Genomic DNA, 25,005 nt, shown 5'->3' with positions numbered 1-25,005 from the left:
GCTTCCTCTTAACAAATGCAGTTTTAATTCAGAGAATTATCCCACGTCCTGGTTCATCCTCAGAAGCTTGGAACAGAAGGAGGAAATTACAACCCCAAGACTTCTCTCCTTTTTTTTTTTTTCCCCCTTCCCTCAGAGTTGCAAAGAAAGGATTTGACTATTCAGCAGTTATGGAAATTCAGAACTAAAATTGGATGGGAGCAAAAAGGGAAAAAAAAAGCGGGGGAAAAAAAAAGAAAGGTGTGTCTTTATTTTATTCTAATCCTAGATCCCACGAGACAGTTCTGATACACTGAATAGCTGCACCTTAAGCAAGAACCTGTCCCAGCACTACCAGCTGTCACCAAGTCAAATGAACTGACAGAGCTGGAGATTCAGGCTAAAGGAGCAGTGTGTATTTCCCTCCAACCCTGCATAGTCACAGAATGCTTCTCACGAGCCTTTCAGAGAAGAAGGCTGAGAACATAAAAACGTCTATGTTTTTAACTGTTCACAATAGTGACTCACTCTTTCACACAGCAATTCTTAATGGGGAAGGGGAAGAGAAGTAGGCTGCTTTTCCAGGAAAGGAACAATTTTCTGCCACCAGACTTATAATTGTGTCTATATTCAGACTTCTTACCAAACCCATAGTAATCTCCTATTCTCACTTTTGTCCAAGCAATTTTCTTTAAAATTCTAGCTTCTCACTTCAGTTCTGCCCCCCTATTTCATGCATTTTTCCAGACAACACTGCCCTCCAAAATACCGTCCCAGACATCCCATTCAAAAATCCTTCTCCAAACCACCACACTTAAGTGCTCCCAAGGCTGACAGATTCCACATTCCAACACTGCAGGCAGAGGTGGTGATGGAGCTATCTCATGGGCTCACCTTCTCAGTGTTCTACTAACAGTCTCCCTTTCCACCTCTGACCCCACTGCTAGGTTCCTAATATTTCACAGAATCACTCCATTAGGTCAGGGACTCTATTGTCATGGACTCTTAACAATTTGTCACATCCTCCTTTAAAGCATTAGCAAAATAAGTCTTTCCCTGTCTCAGCAGTTAAATTATGCTCAACGCTCATCTTCACTTTCAAAATTTCCATCTTTTATCCTACCTAATTAACAACTCTTTCTGCCATCAGATCCCACATAATTACTCCACTTGGATTTCCTTACATGACTCGTCTGTTCCTTTGCCAGCTCAAGTCCTTGGCTCTCATCTCCTAAATGCCTATCTTTGCTTCTGTTAATATCTGTACTCCTATATCCCTTTACCTTCTTCTCATGGTTTATGCTACTCTTGCATCTGCTTCCTCATCTCTATTTACAGTTACCAGCTTTCAGTAGTCTTTGATGACAACTTCTACCCAAAACCTCTCTCTATCCTTGTTTTAAGAAGTGATTGGAATGAAAAGCTTTGGAAGCTTTTCCCATTAAACCAAAGCTAAAGGAAATTTAATTAGAAAGCGATACCATTTTAATATTGACCTTATCTATCCCAGCAGAATTATCACACCCCGATCTTTATCGGATGTCACATGTCCAATTAAGACTATAAGGCCTTTGGGGCAAACATAGCCTCCTCCTTCATGTTACACAGAGCCACAACACCTCAACCAATCCTTAAGTAAAGAAAAACACCTTGGAAAGTCAAAGAATGTGATTTTGCCAAGGGCAACACCACTCCACTGTGATTTATAAACTACCAGGGAAGTTAAGTTCTCACTCTTTGAAACTTCAAAATGCAAGAATAGGGTACCCCTCAACAGAAATGATGTCTGACCATGTCTGAGAAGAGAAGAGGTGGGTACAGAATGCACCAAAAAAGGTTTTTCCATGGTATCTCTAGCTCCTTCCTGCATCAGATCTCCAAAGCCATCACTTATCCACTTCGAAACAGCAGGAGAGTCACTTCTTTTTTCCTTCTCTCTCCAGAAGGAGCACAGCAGAAATAAACCTCGAGTGATAAATTATGCACCACTTTTGTGTGGCTGCCTCTTGGCCAGACGGGAAATTTTTCTCCCACAGCCTTTTGTTTCCAGCTTTGATCCAAGTGTTGGATCCGCTCCGTTCAGCCTTCCCTCAGCATGGAGGTGAAGGGAGAGCTGACACAGGCCAAGTTCAGGCTTACTGCAAGTCACAGTCAGATCTTCCATTAGCCTTCTCCCCTCCCCCTTTTCAACTGGAATTCTCCTTGAGTTTGAAAAGATCCTATTAAACATTTTCCAGAGGGCCTTACAGAGGATACATTATTTTGATGGATGCTGGGACTAAAGGAGGAGGATTTCTAAGTACAGTGAAATAATGGAGTTTGTTCTAATGGGTTTAAGAGATGCCCGGGGGCACCAAGTAAGTTCCTTCTCTGCAAATCAAAAACACAGAAGACCAGAAAATGGAGCCGAACAACTGAACGCCAGGAAGCGGGGAAATCGGGCTCTATTTAACTGCTGCTCTTGGTTACAGCCAACTTCAGGCTGCTTGGAAAAACAGCACACACACACATATCACTGGCACAAACTTAACAGGAGAAACAAAGAGACAACAGGGGTCAAACTGGGGGTGGCAAGTAGGAGAAGGATGCAAGGCTGGGTCCCCACCCCCTACCAGAGAGTCGGATCAATTATCCTTGAATACTAACAAGATTTCTGATTAAAGAACTGCTGCTATGCAATAGAAACAGAAAGCTCCAGCAGCTGGGAGGGGCTGTCGGGCAGTAACAAAGAGACACAGAAGACTATGCCCTGCTAGGGCATACGGAGGAAGTCACCATGCTGGTAGCCAGGAGAGGGGTCTCTCCTGCCTGGAGTCATGATAACGTCTCACTGCTGGTAGATTTAACTCCAAGAGTAAAATTCCATCTTGACACTACAGAACACGGGGTCTGTTTTCAGGCAAATGTGTTATCTACTGGAAGCTTTGCTGGACAACAGTTCTTTACACAACCTCATCATTATAGTACAGGAAGGTGAATTCTATTCTAACTCAAACACATTCAGGGAAAAAATCTGGTGCTTTTTACTTCTGAGTATTGCAACACCAGAAAGTTAATATCAACATATAACAGCTTAAGAAACAAGATCTGTGCTGTCTTTGGTCATATGCTTTTTTGACGAAACTACAAAAGGCAGTACAAACACTGAATATGCATCTACGTAACTGTTAATCTTAATGGTTTGTGACTTGCTGACTGGTGGCTAATACCAGAAGAACCTAATCACCTAAGAACCTCATGACTGACAAAGCTTCTGTTACTACTTTTCAACCCACAGGTGTGCAACATGCTTATACCAGAATGCTTAATATATCTCATACCATCAGAATCGGGCTCATGACACTTCAATTCCCTTTTTTCTTTGTCTTCTATATTAAACTACGTAATTCCCTGATAGGAGGAATTTCAGTCATTCACAATTCAGCACTAAAAAAGTCAACAAACATCAGCTCCATCTGATGTTAATAAAGTCTTTAGGAAAACTTATTTTCCTGCCCTTTCACAGCGAGTCTCCTTTCATCTAGGCTCACAACAGCCCAGGAGATCTGCTGCTCAAGGAAAGACTGACTGCAGCTCAAGAGCCGCCCAGACCAAATGCACAGGCTGGAACGCCTCAGCATCTTACAGACAGTTCTGTGTAAGAGAGGCAAAAAAACAGGCCTGGAAAGCTGAAAAACCTGAACATAAATTCACTCGCAACAGGAGGGCAGTCAAATACTCCCAGGTAACAGTCCCAGAGCAGCCAGATATACAGCATGAATAAACCTCAAGTCTACAGAATAACAAGCCCCTAGATCCATATGCTTACTATCTTTAGTACAGGGAAATGAAAATCTACAGACAGAAGAAAGAAGAGATTCAAGGAGCATGACAGCACCCAGTTTTCACTCAGCAGAGACAACAAAATCCCATAAAAGAGTTATACCTAATCTAACAGCAATGGCGAAGGACCATTGGCACTACAGACACAACAGTAAGAGCCTAAGCATCGAGGACATGAGATTCATGGATGACAATTACATTTAGTGTTTTCTGCCATGATTGTGTGAAACACAGACAGCTGCTAAATACAGTATGCCATTTAAGGGAGTGGGTTCGTTGTATGCCAGACCTAAGCTAGAAATAAGGGAGGACTAGAGAAATTAAGTATCCATCTTTCTTTTAGTAACACTTTACTTACCAATTCACCCTTTCCAACAGACAGTCAGTAAAATTTCGGTGGTTTTATGACCTTCTGAACATTAGCAAGAGAAATATAAGTGTTAGAATTATTGAAATTATTAAAATTATTGAAAAGAGAAATAGTCACAAGCAGCAAAGGAATTCAATGAAGGTGCAGAACACGCACTAACTATATAAACATATTTTGAAAACCTTGACTGGTTTTTAAGATAATATCTCTTTATCAGCTTTTATAAGTATTATGAAGCATACATGCTATTGTGTTCAACAGTAAGTTGCATTCTAGGGCAAATGAAGTTGGCCTTGGGCAAGACAATTTCTACTTCACTTCCCACATTTACAAAATAAGGATAATATTTGCCTATTTCACAAGAGTGCATGAAGAGCACTATCAGACTACAGATCATTCTCATAGAATTAATGTTTTAACTATTTTTTAATGTTAATTTCACTAGTCTGGAGAACATTTACAAGTAAAAACAAAATACAAATCACTTTGATTTCTTTTTCTATTTAACATACAGCAAGCACTGCTTTCTGGTTTGAACTACAAACAACGGCATAATGTTTATACCTAACCTTTTTTTCTTCTGTAACTTCAAGAAATACAATGTAGAAAAGCACATTGAAATCACATTTTGTGGCCCACAGGAAGAGAATATCCCTCTTCAAGGTTCACAAGACACTCTGGAAATGCAAGCACTTTACGTAACTACACACCTATTAATTTTCTTACTGCATACACCCACTCTCCCAAGATGCAAGAAGAGTTTCTCCACTGCAGAAAACAGTGCTATAGCACACAACTGAAAGCTTCTAGAAAGAGAATATAAAAGAAAATTGCTTATATACACTAAATAAAACAATAATGCTAACTTCATGCTGGAAGATTTATGCTATATGCTTTTCCACTATGTCTTAGTGGACAGAATTGTCAAAAGCAAAATAAAAAAAACACCACCTGTCACCGCCTGCAGCAAGTTGCTCTTCATTTTAGAAACACAGGGAATGTAACTCAGTGCCATCACCACTTTGGAGAAAAGAAAGTCAAGAATATTCAGGGTGACCAATAGATCTGCGAATATCATCCAAAATGACAATCAGCAAACCCTGGCACCCTCAGCATACTCAGGAAGTAGAACATTATCAGCTTCAAGCTGACAATAAGAAAATGGGTGCTTTGCACTCGGCTAATAACTGTAGAACTAACAGCAATGCCAAGCACAGGTAGCAGAAATTGTGATTCCCACTGCAAAACATACTTCTACAGAAGTAACACATTCAGCTTTCCAACTATGAAATGTAGTCAAGATGTTTCAGAAGTGAAGTTCTGATATTAGCTATGTATTTTTCTGGCAGAGCTCCAGGAGCTAGAACAGCAAACACATCAGCCAGACAGGTTCTGTGACATTCTGTATTTATACTAACACAGACCATCTTAACACCAGGTCCTTCTTCACTCCAGCCACCAGCAGTGCACAACATTAGCATTAAATTCCCTCTCTATACCTGTTTTTACCTGCGATATAGTTTTCTAAGAACCCAAGATACTTGCAGACCTCCTTTGTTGGTTTGGGTTTTTTTTGTTTGTTTGTTTTTTTGTTTGTTTTTTTTTGTTGTTTTTTTTTTTGTTGTTTTTTTTTTGTTTTGTTTTCTTTTTTGGCACAGACTTCTCCAGTTTTATCTGCCTCTATCCACGACAAGAGTCAAAGGTCAGTCTTGCAGACTTGTTTGCTTTATGCTCTCCCGTATTGAAGCAGAGTAGTAAATGACCAAGTGTTTCTAACAATTTACCTGTTTGGCATGGCAGCTTCCGTGGATGCCGTACGACAGTTACGCTGCACACCACCCCTGCAGGTACTTCTAAGGGACAACTTTGAAAATTTTCTAAGTGGAGGAACACTGACTCATCACAAATTTTGGCATTTTCTCTGCCACCTCCATCCTGATATTGCCTCATGTTTTTTCTAGCTTCAAGTAGGAAAAAGATTGTGACCCTATTTCCTCATATTTCAATGAAGGAAAGAGGATATTCACTTCTGGAAGCAGCTGGCACATCCAATCATAAACTTACAGTCATCTGACAAGAGGATACACAAAACTGCACTGATAGGAAAACTACTTGAAAGAGAAACAAGCTGCCATAAAAAAAAGCATCCCAGAGACATCAAGGAACAACCACCTACTAGCAAACTTGCATTTTACAATCAGACATCCCCCACATGGCTGTTAACAGCCCAGACACATTAACCAGGAGCACCTGGGTAACAGCCAAAATAAAACACATTCAGATCTGTACCTACCCTAAGATCTATCTTTTAGATTCTTCTCACTCCTAGAGGGCAGCTAAGTATCTGTGTGGCATTTGGGAACTCAAGCGTACTTCTGGCTCCGAAAAAGCAGGCTTTCTGATACACGGAACTACAGTCCTCTCTAGTCAATCTATCCAAGCTGGTGTAACACATTCTTCAAAGCTGCCTGCAATTAGGTTTCTTGTTAGAAGAGAAATAATATTACTTGAAACCCAAACTCCCTATGATTGTGCCCCAGGGGCAATACTTGTAGAATGATGGAGGTCAGCAGCACTACTGCAAATGCTTCCTGTAATTTCAGAGTAGCACAGGAGAAAACGGATGGGTGAAATTATACAGCAGCCGCCAAAGTAGCGAAGGGAAAGAAATTAGGTACGTATCTCCGCTCCGCACCCCTCCCCCAAAAGCCTTCTAACCCTTTATAAACAATTTTGCGAAGTGTTTAGATGTTTTCTTCTTCACCGGGCGCACTTTAAAATCAAGAACCACCGCACAAGACGAAGAAAGAGAAGATGCCCGTTGACAGAGCAACCACAAAGCTGAAGTTTTCATGTCGAGACTTCACGGGACTACCTCGCGGCTCGCTAAGAGCGCAACGAAACCCTCCCCTCGTCACTATTTTTGGTACTCCAGCTCTGGCCCCGCCGTGCCAGGGTGCTGCGGGAGGACTCCCAGTCCCCGCCGAGGCGAGGCAGGTAGCCCAGGGCGCCACCGCGGAGCCGGGCTGTACCTTTAAGGGGCCCGTCGCGGCGGGTGCGCGGCTGCATTCCTGCTCCGGAGCGGCGGCTGTCCCGACACGCCGGGCACGGCAGCCCGCGAGGCAACCTGCGCGCCCGCCCCGGCCCGGCCCGCCGCTCGCACCGCGGGAACAAAGCCCGCGCCCGCCGCCAAACTTCCGCGGGGGGCAGCGGCCGCGTGGGCGCTGCGGGCTGTCCGCCGGGGAGAGCCCGCCGGCCAGGGCAGCGCCTCTCCGCGACCCGCGCTCCGGCCTGCCGGGGCACTCTGCCGGCTCCAGCACGCCGAGCCGGGACAGGGCGAAGGCGAGAGCCTCGCGTCCGGGCGCGGGACGGGGCGCGGACAAAGCGCGGCGGCGGGGCGGCGCGGGGCAGGGCTCCCCGCCCGGCGGGCGCGGGCAGGTGAGCGGCACGGCCGGGCAGGGCTCTCCGCCCGGGCACGGATCGCCGCCGCCGAGCCCGGGACGGCGGCTGGGCCCCCCGCGCTGCCGCGGGGCAGAGCGTGCCGCGGCAGCCGCTTACCTCTGGAGCGGAGCAGCGCTCCCAGCAGCACCAGCAGGAGCTGCGGAGGCGCGGGCAGGAGACAACCCCCGCCGCGCCGCCTCATGGTGGCAGCGCCCCGGCCCCGCGCCCGGGCCGCCCGCAGCGACGTCGCGGGCTCCTCCTGCGCGGAGCACCTCGGCACGACCGCCGCTCGCTCCGTCCGCAGCCGCGGCAACTCCGGGGTCGGGGGCTCCCTCTCCGCTCCGCCCGCCCAGGCCCGGCCCCGAAGGAGGAGCCCTGCCGGGGCAGCCCCCGCCCCGCTCCCCCCAGCGCCGAGGCACTTCGCAAACTTTCGGCGCGGCAGAGGCGGTCCCGTGGCCGAGGCTCCGCGGGAGGACGCTCATCTCCCTTCCCCACCCCGCGGGGCCGTCGCCCGTCACCGCGGCGAGACCCTTGGGGTCGCCCAGAGCCCCCGGATCCCCTCAGCCTTTGCCCCGGGTACGGCTCCCTCAGTGCGGGCGGGGAAGCCCTTCCCAAAGAGGCTCCTGTGCTCGGGTCTGTCGGAGTCGGCTCTCCCTGTCCCAACTCCCGCAGCATCGCCAAGGAACATTGCTCCGGGCTCTCGGCTGCCCGCCGCAGGGCTGCCCGGTATCCTCCGTGCCCAGCGCGTTGCCACCGCTTCCCGACTTGTGGCAGCTAGCTGTACCCAGGACAAATCGCAGAGCCCTTCTCCCCGTCTCGTCCCCGTTTGCAAAACTCCCTTCGAAAGGAAACATTGACGAGCCCCTTTGCCCAGCATGCATGTTGCTGCCTATGAGAAACGCCTGATTTTTCCCTCCGTTCGTGACAATATTCTGCTATTTGGTGTTTTTCTTATAGCCGCGGTGTCCGACGATAGCTAACTACGTATGAATCTCAGGTACCCTAAAAAAAGAAGTAGGGTCGTTTCCTGCAGGAATGGAAATTAACATTTGGACAACTGGCTTATGTGCCTTCTGTTCGGTGCTGCATTAAAAAGCAGACAGGCTTTCACTGGAGATCACCCTTAGAGCCAGTTTTATGATCCTTTTAGCATGATTTGACATTTTTATACATAGGGTTGACAATGCAAGGAACTGTTGTTAAATAATTAATCTCAGTTGATTTCAAAGTATTAACTTGAACAAAAAGCTGACTCGGATAGTCCAAACCCTGACCACAGGGGAAGATGAGAATTTTGTCAAATTGACACCAAAGCGTCAGTAACAGAAACGGTCTTATTTAAATCCTTCCCATAGATGGATCCAGAGGAAGCTGCAATTAATCCCATCCTTTAAACAATCACAAGAGTAAAAAAATGGCACAGCATGTGATTGAGAGAATTATGCCACTCCTATTAAGTGTAAAATGGTGAAGACAAGGGGCATTATTAAAAATGTCAACGTAAAATTAAAACAGGAACTGAGTCTTGACAAATTGTGCTCAGTGAAAAAAGAAAATAATCCAATGCAGCTTCACTGAGGAGAACTCCCAAGAGCAGGAACAGCACAAGAACCAGTAAGCAGCTAACCATGTTTAAATCTACTGTACATGGCCACCAAAATTTTTTTAAAAAGCAGACTTTTTTCTTTATATCCAGAACCGCTGCTTCAAGATAGAAATAGATCCACGTTTGTGCAAGATAGGCAAAGTGTGCAAAGTTGCAGAAGAGTAATCAAGAAATACAGGTAGCCAAGAGGGACTGGGTGAGGTGAAGAGACTAAAGAACTTCTCTACTCTAATATTGACTTGGAATCAGTGACAGACTGAGGCATAGAAAGTATACGTAATTCTTGTAAAGTAATAAACTCCGAGAGATCAGAGTTTAAGATGGTTGAAGGGGAAGAATTCTGAATAGTGGGTTAAAGTTAAGAGAGAGAAAACAATAACCTCACACTGGCTGACTGACTAGAATGCAAAATCCTCACTGTACCTCCCTAAAATACAGAGCAACATAACCAAAATTCATTTAAGTTTGTATTCTCTGCTAAGGCTAGATCATCGGGTAGTATCACTCAGAGGAGTCCTGACTTCAGGCTCACAGAAGCTTTTAGAAGTTTAGGTGCTGAAGTACTGAGTGTGATAAAGCACAGACACAGGTCCCAGAACTCCCTGATAATTATATACTTAGGTCATGGAACACTCAACTTTTGAGATGAGTATTTTCCTGTGTTTGAAACAAAAGCCTTTTGAAAAATATTGTCCTAAACACAAATAAATTCACTTGTTAGCTCTCCAATTCTTCTCTCCCCAGGGAGCAAATGTATTTACCCACTCTGTTAAAGTGTGTTTAGCAGTCCTTTGCATCCTGCACTGTATTCTGGCAAATCACTTTCCTTTCTAAACTCGACTTCCTTAAACTATACCTCTGTCTTATTAGTAATTTTGAAATCCCCAATGAAATGTTAGAGAAGCACATAGTATTATCTTTCACAAAAATCTCCTAAATAGGTTGCAGTTGAACAGATGAAAATTTCTATTATAAACTTCTCAGTTACCTACCTGTTGATAAATACTTTAATTGAATATAGCCCTGTTTACATGTGGGATCTTTGAGGAATAATTGTAAAGTAGATTTATGCAGTGTAAAATGGATATTTATGGTAAAAGCAGAAGAGTTGCTAAATAATGTTGGTAAAATTTAACCATATGCTTTGGTCTTGCCTTTTTCAGACCAAGTAACTTTAAGATTATGTAAATATCAGAATACACTTCAACCCCTGCACAATGTAGGTACTTGCTTCTGCCCACACCTGCGAGGGAGGAGCATCATGAAGTAATCTGCAATAATTTATAGATCACTGATAAGTGATATATAATTTAAGTATTGTGAGACAGATGAGAAAGAAGTAATTAAAATATCATTAACAATTAATTTATATGACAACATGCCCGAGCAAAAAAACCTCCACCAGTCATTATAAATGGAACAGGAAGAAGATTATTATCCTAATAACCATTTGGGGACATAATTCAGATACACCCCCCTCCAAAAAGAAACATTAGAGCAATGAACCAATCCAGTGATGGAAAATAAGTGCTATGAAATAATACTATTAGTTTGCATCATTTTCAGCATGATTTTAAATAACAATCCTATGTCAGGAAAAAGTGTCAGGAAAAAGACAACCATGAACATGATGTCATTGGAAAAAGAAGAAAGAAAGGTAGCAGAACAAGCTAGGATCATTAGGGGAAATACTTTATCTATTTTGAAACTGCAAAGATCTTAATAAGAAATTTAAAGAAAGAAAGGGGGAAAATACAAAAAGTTTTACCTATCACAGTATTTTAAACGATTCAAATAGCTTTTCCTTGCAAAGATGCTTTTCCACACCTCAAGTTTCCTAGAAAAGAATGACACATTGGCTAGCTTAATTGTGTTCAGAAAGGTGTGGAGCAATCAGGTTTTAAATACTTGAGATAGAGCAAATTAATTTACTAGAATGAAAAACATGTGGAAAATGGGCAAAATGCATTTGTGCTAAACCAAGTTCCCTTTTTGAAGTAATGTAAAGCTCACTGTGTGAACAGAAGGCAGCAGACACAATACACCTTGTATAGCTTTTGGCATCATCTCACAAGAAACTTTCATAGAATGACATTTTAAATACAGACAGGGGAAGGTGTGCAAGCATCTGATAGAAGGAAACCACAGTGGCCATGAGTCATTATTCATCAAAAGGCAAAGGCACTTCAGATCTGTTTCAAGATATGTCCTGAGTTCTGTTTTGTCTGCTATGTTCACTGACAACTTAAACGATGCAATATTTATGCTTGTAAAATCTGTGCTACAACAACTGATAACCTCAAAACCGAGGCAAAGGGCTGAAAACACTAGGAAGGATGAGATCAGACACCCCAAATCCTACTGACAAATCAGTCAGGTTGTCCAAAAACCAACAAGGAAAAGTACAGTAGTGTGAAACATTATTCTTGGGAAACAGAATGAAAAATTATTAAACTGCACTGAATTTTGGACTAGACAGAAATACAGCATCTTAGGATAACAAATATAAACAAACAGTGCAGCAGCACTGCCAGGAATGTGTTGAATTCTGGAACACTTTAACAGGTGCGTCATATATGAGACCATTTGATTTCTTAAATTCACATAATACTGAATCCACAGTTGGATACTGTATAGGGTCCTGCCTGAGCAACATAGAAATGTAAAAACATCTGAAGAGAAACAAGAAAATAATAAGTACAAGAAATGTATAAATCAAACCCTTTGAGACAAAGCTGAAAGAATTAGGTATGCCTAGTCAAGAAATAAAAGCTTCAAGCCAGATGCAGCTTTCTGATATTTATAAGAGTTAATTACAGAGATGTTGATCAGCCATTCTCTATGGCTCCAGTAGAAAGACATGAAAGAGTCAACTTCATTTGCAACAAGAAATGCTTAAAAGATTTTTCTGACCAGCATTCCAACTGAGGATTTTTCAACAATGGAGCAGACTGTCTAAGGGGACTGTAGAGTCTCTTCCACTGGAGTTTTATAAAAACACAGTTTGATAAGCATGCTGGTACTAGCCTTGATATGTTTAGTCTTGATGCAGTACAGACTGGATTAGGTGATCTTTTGGAACCCCTACCAAATTTAGGTTCTACAATGGATATAGTTCAGGAAATTCTAACTGGAAAGATAATTACAAATTCTGCAGTCTGATTGATCAAATTCTGTTTTACTAGTGAGCTCCACTAAATACACAGAAAATCCAGGAAAACACCAAAATATTCCCAACAGGGCTCTAAGTTCAAGATAAAATCATAGGTATTAGACCATGAGATTTTCCAGTGGCCTTTTAATTTCATTAGTTATTTCACTGGTACATTACCCACATCAGTTTCCTCTTCCATACCACCAGTGAACTAAAGAGGTGGTAGCTTGGATTACCAGGTAAATTAAAAGTCAGATTCTACCCATGCATAGGACTGCTGGGTGTCCAACTTCACTGATGTAAAGAAATAGTTTAATTTTCCAAAGAGCTGAGGGATTGACAGCTTTTGCATCTGGTTACCTAGTTTGTAAATTATGGTCTCTCTGTTAAATACATTAAGTGAAATTTTAACATTGATTTATATTTGATGTTATCACGTTTTCCTTTGTTGCCTTCCCTTAAGTTTTCTAAATACTGGCACTACTACTAAGTACCCAGAGACGCTCGTAGGTGTCATAAACATTCACATACTGTCACCATTGGCCCCTACAGTGTTTCTCAAGTTACTGCTCACTTATTCTTAATAAAACCATATGCCATCTTCTGCAGTGTTACCACAATTGTTTTCATTTACAAAAATATAAAATTCAGGTTAGCAGGTCAGAGTTTATGTGTTACTTAATTTCCTTCACCTTTCGTTTAACTGCTGCTTTCTAAGCATTCCAACTGCACGTTTGTTTTGGGAAACTTTATGATCATCCCATCATTAATTCTACTTTGCAGCGCAGACCAGCAAAACTAAAGATTACATTAAATGGCTACATTCTAAAGCTGAGATATAAAGAATCTTGCAAAAGGTCCTTTGTAATGTAATGTCCAAAGTACAGATTCATCTAACCCCACCGCTTTTCATGTATGTGTCTAGAAGGGGGGACAGAAATCAACCTCCAAGGCCCTTGAATCTTCCACTCTAGGAAAAAAAATTAAAAAAGCAAAGGAGACAAAACCATAAGTAAATTGATTCTCAAAACAGGAAAAAAAAAAACACCCAAAACCAAACAACAGACCAAATCAAATCAAACCTTTTGAGATGTTTTCTTTGAGATGGTAGCTCTTCCTGTGTTTTTGAAAGCTGGTTCTGCTCCTTCTTTTGCTGGTTCCCTAATATACTCTATGTAAAAATAATGCAAATAAACACCCTCTTCTATTCGTGATGAGACTCCTACCTGCATTGAAATGGCAATTATCCAGGCCTTGCACAATGTCTGCATTGCAAAGGTAGCCTATAGCCTACCCTTAGGAACTGCACAGCTTAATACCTTGACTCTGGCACAGAAAAAGAGGAAAAGAGGAAGAGGTTAAAAGCGAAATGTTCTCTTGAAAGCCAGCAAAAGAAGAATTCAGTTTGAAGACAGAAGCCTAGCAACCTTTATTCCCCAAACACATTCAAATGGATAAGTACCAAGTTGTGTCTCCTAAATTAATTTTTTGACTCCACAAAGAAGCATTTTCTAAAGAACTGAAGACCTGTGTCTTTCTTTGACTTCCAGCTATTAATGCAGTTTGCCATCAATAGTCTCTGTACTCAGATAAGAAGTTTGTGGTAAAAATCAATCACACAATCAGAAAGAAAGGTGACCTTATATCTCAGTATGCGGAATATCTTCAATGGGCTGACTTTTCCTTTCTTAAAAAACCTAGAATACATGAATTGGTCCTGTAAAGAAACAAGTAGTCGTGGGAATAGATGTAAAAGACATAAACATCTCTCTCTCAGCTCACACACCTTTCTTGCTCACGGAAGCCACTATGGAGATGTAAAAATGTAGACAGAACAATAAAGAGTTTTATTTTTTGTAGATGATTCACTTCTAATACTTTATTGGCATGATGGGTCTGGCAAGTACTGCCAACACAAACAAGATATAACCCTTGAGTGTTTCTGATAAGATGACAGCCATCTGCTTTCCTATCAGGTGGCTGAATCAGAGATACCTCTGAACACCTCTCCCTCTGTCATACTAGCTCTTGATAAATGTGAGTGAGGGAACAAATTAATTGCTCCTCACTGGGTGAGACCTGAATGAAGGCACAGGTGGGAGCAAGATCCAGACTTGCACACCCCCTTCACATGACTCACCCACACAAATGCACACACATCTGACCGACCTCCCAGTCACATATACTTGTGTCCATATCATTGCAAGTTTAGGATCTTAGAAACTTAACACATTAGCATGATATTAGCATTCTAAGAGTTTAAGGTAGTCTGGGTTTGCGTACTGCATTTCCATTCGTGCTTCATTCTAGGTCAGCAGAGTTGCTGGAAACTCTATCAGAGACTTGAGTGAGCAAAACCCAGCACTTTTAATGCACAGGGAAGACTGTGTCACAGAGATTACGGGTTACTCTTGCTTATGTTTCACATAACTTAGAGCACACCAAGTATGTTTAGTAAGTATCAGAAATGGATTCTAGCCACAGAATTTGAGAGAAACTCTGATCCACATCTAAACTTCACATATTCAAGGAACACATCTTCCTTCACTAACACGGTATAAAATTTAACACTTAGAGTTAGAATCTTAAGGATATTTTCTTAATATCTAATATTTTTATCAGATTGAAATGCAGAATGGTCAATCTATTTTGCTGTGGTATTGAAATTAGAATGATAAAGTTAACAAATCAGAAGAAAAATTTAGAAACATTCCACAGATAAAACTTCCTCAGGTCTTAATTTTCTACTATATTCTGAAAAATGTTCCATGCTTCCTCTAGTCTGTTTAGAATTAATTGTCATAATCTTCATTTACTGTTTCAGTCTCAGTTGGTTTATATTCTGTCTCAGATTTGCTTCTCTTCCTAAGTACTCCAACCACAATATCATCTTCCGATCTCTATCTTCTCCTCTAGTGACTACATAAAGGTGTTACTCTTGAAAACACCTTGTGCATGTGGCAAAAAGGAAAAAACATTCATCACTGTGGCCTCTTATATTATGGAGTGCATCACCAGGCTACGGATGTGTGGTTATGCTGGAAAAATATTTTGACTGCAGCTCCTGTACAGTGGTAGGGTTCTCTAGTGCTGTCTTCCAAATGCCTTTTTGTGTAGCTAACAGACAGAATTAAGAACTGTTTTGCAAGAATTCCACAATTTTAATGAACCTATGATCTCCTCTTTCTTTCATTTTGTTGGTTTTATTCCTTGAGTCCATCATTTGCTTTTCCATGCAGAAGTTATAAGACAAAATATTTTCAGAGTACTCTGCAGGTGATTAATGTCTGTTCTGCACACAAAAAGTTATGCACCTTTTCCATCAGAGCTGGCCACTGCAGCCATCAGAGTTAGGGCTTCACTTCATCTCCAGACACAACAGCCCACTCCCACTTCGATCTGCCTGCTCTCTTGCACACACACACACACACAGAGCCATTTACTTCTTATAATTTTCTCACACGGACTCCTTGTCTGATGGATAACAGAGTCTGGCAGCTTAGGTTTCCAAGGAATATTTGATAAGTAGAAACAAAAAATGAAAATTGCTGGCCTTTTTGGGTTACCCCCCAGGATGAGCTAAGCCTTGGCTGTCAGAAATGCTTCCCATGCCAGAATTTCATAGTGATATTTATTTTTACCAGGCATTTTAAACTTTTTTGTTGTTGTTTGGCATGAGAGATCCTGCAAACTCTGCCAGAAATGGCTGTTTTTCTTCTCTGCATCATTAGTGGGGCGGCATTCCAACAGAGAAGGGTCACTCATTTGGTACTTAAGTACTTTTAAAGATGTCCTTTCCTTCCTGATGAGATAATGGGAATAAAAAACTGGAGGAGAGTCTTTCAACAGTTTGCTCTTGCAAAAAAAAAAGCCAACTTTGCTTACTAAACACTAAACTCAAAATCGGAATTTCAACAGTGCATTTAATATATGCCAGGAATCTATTCTATAACTTACAGCTACCATTGATTTGAAAATGAACATGTGGTCTCCATGAACCAGAGAATCTGTCATAGTACTATTCCCTTTTCTCATAAGCACTTCATGCAGAGTTCAAAAGTACTCCTATGGCTGAGGAGTAGAAGAATATTTCAAGGAATTTTTTCCCCACCAAATTGTATTTAAAATACAAGGATCTTGGAGCTTGTTTAGACCTAAATCATCAACAATACAGACAGATCTCAAAATCAGATCAGATCTCTCATTACTTTCTTTCTGTCCACCAGTTCAAGAGGGAAAATAAAATCTTAGCAATCCAAAAATAATAGAAATAAATAAACAGAATAGAAAATAAATAAAATAGAAATTACGATGGCATCGTTCACAGCACAGTTTCCTGTATGCTTACGACATCTTACTAGTTAAGTATATTCCTGATACCTGACTTCCAGGTGCAATTACTGGTTAAGCTCTGTAATGCTGGCTACTTAAGAGAGCTGCTGCTCTTAGCATGTTATCTATCACTAACTGGAAAACACACAGTTGTTTCCAGAACTCATCTTGTGGCAGATGTTAGGAGAGAGAAACTTGGTGAATCCTATTTCTTAGATTCACCAAGTGAATCTAAGAAATAAGAACTTTAAGATCTTAAAGAACAGTGTAAGACCTCTATGCTTGTCTAGGTCTTACCTGAAGAGGAAACCAGTATTAATACTGCATTATTTGGGAAAAATAATTCATTTACTTGTGCAAAACCACTGTGCTATAGGTGAACCAGATAAACAGTTCATTCAGTTTGAGAAGGCTCAGATTAGGAGAAGCACTAGAAGTACTGGATCTTTTTTTGGCTATGACTCCTGAGGAACCAACAATATTAAAAATATGGATTTCATCACATAATTTCATTGTGGTTTTGGCTAACCGTTTTATTTAAGATAATCTTATTTTTAGTGCATGTGTTTAGACAGTTTGGTCATAATTCATATAAATAATTATTAAATAAAAAATGTAATGAGAGGTTTTTATGGGTTTGCAACTGACTCATAAATGAATCATCCAGCTTCAGTGCCATTGATTTTTAAAATGACTTACAAAATAGAATTCTAATTTCACTTATGAGATTTCTAATAATTTACATAAATAATAGCATGTGAAACTCTTATTCTCCATTTCTTCAAATCTCTCCTCAAAACTTCTCACTGCTACTGTGCCCAAAATGATAGATTATCAATAAAGATTGACAGTTATTTAAGTCAATGTTTTTCTCCTCACAGTATAAGCTGGTTTTCATGTGTCTTTTGGTTATCACACCTGCAATTTTATTAATTACTATGTACAAGGAAAAGCTCATCTGGAATATATGTGGGAAGCCTGGAAGAACACAAAGCACTATCAAAGTCAAAAAAGCTGAGTTTTGCACAAGACAGGCTCTTAGCTTTGGCTGCTCAAAAGATAAACAAGAAAGGCTAGAGACATTTTCTTCGTGTTTCTGTGAAACTGTCTTACACTGATTTCACAGTCACATGAAACAGTACTGAAGACTGCCCACTGCTTAGTTCTTTGTACATTGTAGCAACAGCATTTCCATCAGCCACTTGAAGAAAAAAATTATTTGTTTCCTCTAATACACCTAACAGGCTGTATTGTAACTACCTGAGTAATAATTGTTAAAATTCTAAGCAAATGAAACATTTCATTCCAAGAAAAGCAAGAGAAGCCAGGCAAAGTGACTCAGTCTGTTTAAAACAAGGCATTTCCTTTGGAATTTTTTTCTTGATATCTAGTCCTGTTTATTATTCTATATAATACTCTTTCTGAAAGAGGAGCTGTTTCTCAGAAGAACTTTGTCTAATAAAAGGAAAATATTTCAGTTCAACATTAATAGTATAATTCAGGAAGATGAACATAAAATCAGCAGAGAGTAAGCTAAGCAATTAATATAGTGGGGGCAAAGTATGTGCTTCTGGAGAAAAACAGGAATCTGATTTTAACTAAGTTTCTGAGAAACACTTACAAAACTTACACAGGAAAGAGGTTTTCAGTCCATGCATCTTAAAATAAAAAAGGCATTTTATTACATGACATAATTTAAATTACATCACTAACTATTTTCAAACTTGTGGTCACATGGACACTTATATAACTAAGTTAGCCCAGTTTACTAAACATAAGATTTCTGAAATTCTACTTAAACCACAATTCAAAGTAAATGAAGCTAAATCAAATCAAGATCACAGTAACTCAGAAAGAAGGTGCGCACAAAATGTACCAATGTAATCCAACTGGTCCTCCTTGAAAGACTGATTTGGATACCCAAATGTCCCTGGTAAAAAAAAATGCAGCAATTTTAGTTTAGAGATGTAAGCACCATCATGATTCCCAGGGTAGATGGTGAAAGTGGACTCCATAGGCTTGGCCTGAAGTGAGATCTGTACCTCTGATAATCTACCAAGGGGCTGTGACAGGGAAAAATAATTTTTTTTCACCATCATTCTTCCAAAAGAACATTAAGCCCTTGTTAGATGTACCCCTCTGGGGGCAACTATTAAACCTCCAGATGGTTTCCAGTGGCCCAGAAAAGCCTTCTCAATTCAATAAAATGCACTAGTCCAGGGCTCTAAAATCAAGCTGGTAAAACAAACTTAACACCTATGGCCAGGCTGGCAGCATTTCTCCCTTTTCAGGTCATGAGAGTGAGGGAACAGGTGAGTGCTGCTTATCTGTTATATCACCTAATCCGGGCTCTGGCAAGCCAAGGGAGAAATAATAGTAAACAGGGAAGCCTATAAATGGCTCCAGAAATGACATCTTTTTTTTTCATATAATTTTCTTTAAGTTGTTAACAGTCAGGCACCATTACTACTGAAACTCACTGTTATTAAAACCCCAAATGGGACCAGTGTCCAAAAGGTTTCCCTTTAGCTGGTCTGAAGGAAATAACAAAGTCTAACCCATAGAGACCAAAGAGTATCAAGTGAAAAAAGGAGAAAAAAAAACCCTGAACAACCAAGCAACCAAAAAACCCCCACAACCAACAGCCCCAAAGGAAAAAAACAGAGAGATGTCAGAATATGTAGTATTCAAAATTGGACTTGAAAGGCCTCTTGTAAATCAGTGCTCCAGATACTGATCAAGGCTAAACTCCGGTTTACAGAAATGGTTTAAACAACAAAAAGGAAACAGTGCACAGCCTGTGGAAGGCTTCTACCAGCTCAGCTGACCAGCATTACAGAAGAAGTTTTTAAACACCAGTGACACTGCTTATGTGTGTAACAACATAATCCTGTGTTTTCTCATTCTGCTTGAATCCACTTCCTTTCTAAATTCTGCTGAATTTCTGGGGTTAAAAATATCTTGTATCAATGTATTCTGTGGTCTAATTGTATCTATTACTTTAAAATATCCCACATTTAAATTTATAGCCTATAACAAAATGCACAAAGTGCAAAACTGAACAAAGTGGAGTTTTGAATGAGTTTCATTGTAGCACAAATGATTTTAGATAACATCATTTCATATGTTATGCTTATCCTCTTTAAGGCAATCTTACATTTTTTCAATCATTCTTCACGCTGGAGTGTCTCATTGTCTGCTCCCTCAAATATTCTCCCTGCTCATCTTTGAAATATTTATATTTAAGCCATATGCTTTTAAAGACAGAACAAAAGACAGAGGAGTAGTCCGGGCAATCTTATGTGGGATATTAACAGTTAAGTTATATCATCGTTTGCCCTTTTTAAATGTAGCTTTCCTTTAAATATAGATTAAAGTTGAGTGGCCAGTGCCTCAGCATCTTCCTCTAGTGGAATAAAGGCATGCATGTACAAATGGTCTATTTAATTTCTGTTCTGCATTTGTCATTAAAAACATAGACAACGCCTGCAGTCCAGTCCCCCCCCCTTTTTTTTTTCTTAATTTTTTAAAAATTATTATTTCTTTTTTTTTTACTCGCAGGATTACATCCTGGGCTGATATTTTTTCTAATGGTGATGAAAGAAACTGCAAAGTAATTTGGGACTTTTAGCCACATCAGCTTCTGGAAAAGAGGAGCGCAGCCGGCTTGCTTCCAGCCACATGAAGGGCTCTGCCTCTCCTACATCCCTGGTACAATGGCCATTCCCAGACAAGTTGCCAGCCAAGAACAGAGAGAGCCCTGTGACTCAGGACTTTTCTGCTCGTTTCTACTTGAATCTACAGAAGGGACAATTCCTGAGGCTCCCCATTCCTACTTTACCTGAGCACAAGAGATGCAAAAATTCCAGCTCTGGGATAGCATGGACAGAAGGACTCAACTCTGAAGGATCTCCTTGGCCACACTTTCAGTCCTTGTTCTCTAGGACAAAGCTGCTACACATAAGCTTCATTAAGCCAGGGAAGTGGTCAGAGCACCAAGCCCGGCTGAGTTCAAGACGCATCTGAACAATGCTTTCAGGCTCATGGTGTGATTTTTGGGGTGTCCTGTGTAGGGCCAGGAGCTGGACTCGATGATTCTGATGGGTCCCTTCCAACTCAGCATATTCTAAGATTTTAACTCATTATAATTCACCTTCAGATCAAGGTCTTTCCTCCACAGCTGCAGTGCTAAATAACCCCTAGCAGTAGACACCTTAAATTAGACAACTTGAATCTAATAAGAGCGACCTTACACGTGCCTCTCCTCCTGCTACTGCGGCTCTTCAGGAGAGCCCGAATAGCCAGATTCGCTCTCCCCTCTCCGAGGTGTCCCCCGGCCCTGGAGCAGCTGCCCAGGGCATCGCCCAGCGCGCAGTCCTCTCCTCACGGCGCCGTCCCTTCCGCCGGGCTCTCCCCCACCCCGGAGGGCCCGGGCGGCGGGGCCGGCTGTGGGCGCGGAACTGTGGCGGCGAGGGGCGTGTTCCCAGCCGGGGCGAGCGGCCGAGCAGCGCCGGGAGCGTCGGGCGCCTTGGAAACGGGCGGAAGCCGGGAAGGAGCGGCAGGAGGAGGATGCTGAGCCCCGAGCGGCTCTCGCTGCCCGGGCCCGAGTACCTGGGTGAGGAGCGGCGCGGCGGGGCGGGGAGGCTTCCTGGGGTCTCTCTCCCCGGCCCGGTGTGGGGAGGGCACGGCGGGGCAGCGGCGGCCGCGGCCCGGCCCGTCCTTCCCGGGGACTGCGGCGGGCGGCCCCAGGCCCGGCCGGGCTGAGGGGGGCTCGCAGGGGCTCCGTGTCCGCCTTGGCTGGGGAGCGGGCAGCACCGGGCCGTAACTCACCGGGGCTGTGGGACGCTGAGGTGGGAGGGCTGCGGAGCCCTCTCGGGCACAGGGAACATCCCTCCGGTGCCCAGAGGTGCGGGCCCCGGCAGCAGCCGGCGGGAGCGCAGCTGCCCTCTCCTCCAGTGCCCGCTTTGGCCATGGGAGTAGTAGCGAGCGGCGTCCAGCCTCTCTCTGATAGCCTTCACCCGTTACCAACTTGTTTTCCTCACAGATCTATGCGAGCATCCTCGTTTTATGCTCGTTTCCCAACAATAGGAAGGAGTGCTGCTCTTATGTTTGCGAGATGGTTCCAATGTTAGCTTTTGTTCCGAAATTAGGTAGTATCGTAACGTTTCCTGTATAAATGGAAATCTTTTAACCTGTGAAGCAGTTACCCCTTTGAAGACTACATCCTTTTTAAGCTGGCTGTAATGGCTTGATGTTCCAGGAAACTAAGAAGCAAAATGATGTTAATGTGTCAAATAAAAGTAATTAGGATGGAATAAAGTCAATATGACTTCATTTAATTGCTGAAGAGGAGATGAATTACGAGTAGTAAGCATTTGGATTGTGTTCAAGAGAGTGTTTGTGAAGTGAAACTCTTCAGCCATTACTTCCTAGGCCCAAGAGACTGGTAATAACTCTTATAAACAATTTTCTATGGTTTTCTTGTACAAGGGAAGGTCAGAATTGGAACGGATTGTTTTGTGCTACTTGTTCCATCATGATTTTACCATTTCTGTAAGTCAAAATGGAACAAGAGTATAGCAACACTGCTGTAAATGGAAAACCTGCCTTGCAGGGGGCACTAGACTAAAAGAGTTTTGTTTAACCATTTAAGCAAAGGAGTGATCTAAGTCGTCTTAGAGTAGAATCCCATTGTGCTGTTGCTGTTAGGCTGCTGTTAGGGCGCTTTGTGCATACCTGCATAACTGCAATGCTGTTCTGCGTCAAGGAAACTCAAGGCAGAAATAGGTTTGTGTACTTCTGTATTCAGCCAGGGTGGCTCTCCTGGGACTCACCTTGCTGAAGCTCTTATTGCTGATTTCACTTGTGGAGCTTTGGATGTTTGAGAACAGCATCACAGTGCCACGTAGACACATTGGACACACCCTCTGGGTTTGTGCTCTTCTATCACATTACCTCAGCATTTTCAACCTACATGCTTATAGAGAAGTTCATAACTTTTCCAGAATACCTCTAGGTTGAAATCTGCAAAATTTCATTTTTTTTAATGAGACAACTTCATTTTTAGGTTTTTGTAATTGTTTTTAATGAAATAGGCACTTTTAATTGTGTGAAACTTGTCAGTAAGGATTGAATCACTCAAAACAATCTAGGAGCAGGCTAAAAATACTTAGAGTGTGAACATAAACCAGTTCTCTGTTGCATATCTGAAGGTAAAACATGAGATTTCTTAGATGTACAAGATTGCTAGGTGCAAGCAGCTTTACTAGCCACTTAAGTGAGTCTCCTTTTATCTCTGTTCCACGTGCTGATTTGGAATTCCCTTTGCATTTTGTACAACTTTCTGAATTATTCTGACATTGGAGTCAGAAAAAGACACGTGTGACCATGTTAGGTTGAGGAATAATGTGTATAAGAGTCTGTTCTGTTCATTACTTAGTATACCTTGGGTTTAGATTGCAGTTTCTGTTGTCTGTTAGAGGGGGGAAGCATATTCTTATTGGCTATAAATGTTACCAAAACCAGTGTTTCTGACTTTGTGAGACTTTGTAACTTGCTAAACTGCTCACAGATCCTAAGGAATTTAGTGTGTATTAGCTGTAGGAAAATGGTTAAAAACCAAACCAAAACAACCCCCAACTCCCCCTTCCTCCCACCCCAAATAACCACACCTCCCCACATGTTTTTCTAAGTTGCTTTTCCGTTTTATACATTTCTGTGGCATTCTGAAATCACCATTATTTGGATTGTTCTATTGTGCACCTCAAAGTCTTGTTAATACAGTTATCTGAAGCGGGGTTGTAAGGAACTGTGATCAATTTCACTTTGTGTAATGTCATTCTGAAGGTGTGTTGCTCTAGCTTGCCACTTGAGGTGTTCTCTGACTCCCACAGAGCAGACGTCCCTGCCATTTCTGAGCCAGAATGGATAACTCACCTCTTCCCCTCTTCTCTTTCTCATTAGCAAAACCAGGCCAACACATCAATTGAGCAGCCAGAATAATATGATGTGCTACTTGCTGTGTTATTCCACACCCCCTCTTCCTCTATTTGAGATAATTCTTCTACAATCATTTAGAATACTAAGAGGGAAATAGAAACAGTTGTGAGTTAAAATAGAAATGAACAAGGAGAGAATTCTGTAGTCACTCAGAATGAAAAATAATTGCAAAGCTTTGTTATGCCATAGTTCCTGGAATATAAAAACCAGGGCAACATGTCTCATGCCACAATGAGACAGTAAGTAGAAGAAAAGAGATGACCGTTACTTAGAGAATAGGAAGGGCCATGAGGTCTGCAGAATTGGCAGAAAGGCTACAGTGAAGATGATGTTGTTACAAGCAGGACATTATAAACAGTATTTTCACTGAATAAACAACATTTATTGTTTGGGTCTGGTGATGATAATGTGTTTCTCATTTGATGGATGAGACTGGAACTACAGTAGGCAAAATGAGGCATCTTTGAGACACTTTTTCATGCCTTCCTCATTATGTTTTAATAACTGGTGATTGCTCAGTTATTTATAGCAGGCAGTGGAGCACTTAGTGAATTGTTCTGCTCATGCAGCTGTCTCTGAAGCTTCATATTGTATTACTTCCCAGCTCCCCTTTCCAATTAGGGAGAAAAAGCAGTGGAGTACTGCAAATTTCCAAACTTCTATTTTCTATGTATTCTCCTGCCTTCTACTACCCTGCTCCAGGATGTTGTTTCTTGTCCTTCTTTGCCAATATAAGGCATGTAAGAAAGCAAATACTTTGCTAGGGAAGTGCCTTAGCAGTAAAGCATGGGCCTATCGAGTGCCAGAAACACAGTTGTGTTTCCTCATCTCCCTCATAAAAGGTCTTGGGTTTGATGATTAGAAAGAATGTACATTCTTTTACAAAACTGTGTAGTTCCTAACAGAGAACTTCTGTTGTGTAGAGACTTTGCTGAAGCCTAAGGCTTACTCTTCCTCTGAACAGCCTTAAGAAATACTGATCTGGAAAGTGCAAGTACAATCATTTCCTTTAACAGCATAGTCAACACATAGGCTACCTTGTTATCCAGACATCTCAGCTGACACTGATTCTCCTCTTAGTATAGATATTTGGTGAACTTCTGTGAAGCACTGTGGCTGAAAGAACTCATGGTCTAGAAAAAGAGAAGAGACTGCCTTTTTAAAAATTTTATTTCTTGCTCTGTTGTACAGATAGGAGAACTGTAATGTAGAAGTTGAATATAATATGTAAGAGTTTTCTTATCAAAATATTTGTTAAATTTGAATTTTCTTAGACTCAGTCTAGTACATTGTCCAAAAGAT

General features: G+C 41.7%; 2 protein-coding genes across 5 annotated transcripts in view; one reads left to right on the top strand and one right to left on the bottom strand.

The window, feature by feature from the left end:
* LRP4 (LDL receptor related protein 4) overlaps positions 1-7,889 on the bottom strand; it is an 82,492-nt gene extending 74,603 nt beyond the window's left edge. For all 3 annotated transcript variants that reach the window (XM_066187982.1, XM_066187983.1, XM_066187984.1), the window contains exon 1: positions 7,730-7,889. In XM_066187982.1, coding sequence (XP_066044079.1) covers positions 7,730-7,814 — 85 coding nt within the window. In that variant the 5' untranslated portion in view covers positions 7,815-7,889. The remainder of the gene's footprint in view (positions 1-7,729) is intronic.
* Positions 7,890-21,240: 13,351 nt separating this feature from the next.
* Positions 21,241-25,005, top strand: part of CSTPP1 (centriolar satellite-associated tubulin polyglutamylase complex regulator 1) — a 78,799-nt gene continuing 75,034 nt past the window's right edge. For both annotated transcript variants that reach the window (XM_066187977.1, XM_066187975.1), the window contains exon 1: positions 21,241-21,319. In XM_066187977.1, the coding sequence (XP_066044074.1) occupies positions 21,274-21,319 (46 nt within the window). In that variant the 5' untranslated portion in view covers positions 21,241-21,273. The remainder of the gene's footprint in view (positions 21,320-25,005) is intronic.

The sequence above is a fragment of the Chamaea fasciata genome, unplaced genomic scaffold (assembly GCF_029207755.1).
Source record: "Chamaea fasciata isolate MVZ Bird 193981 ecotype frontalis unplaced genomic scaffold, bChaFas1.0.hap1 SCAF_7, whole genome shotgun sequence".
Taxonomy (NCBI): Eukaryota; Metazoa; Chordata; class Aves; order Passeriformes; family Sylviidae; genus Chamaea; species Chamaea fasciata.
The sequence above is the reverse complement of the archived record's forward strand: the minus strand, read 5'-3'. Positions and strand labels throughout refer to the sequence as shown.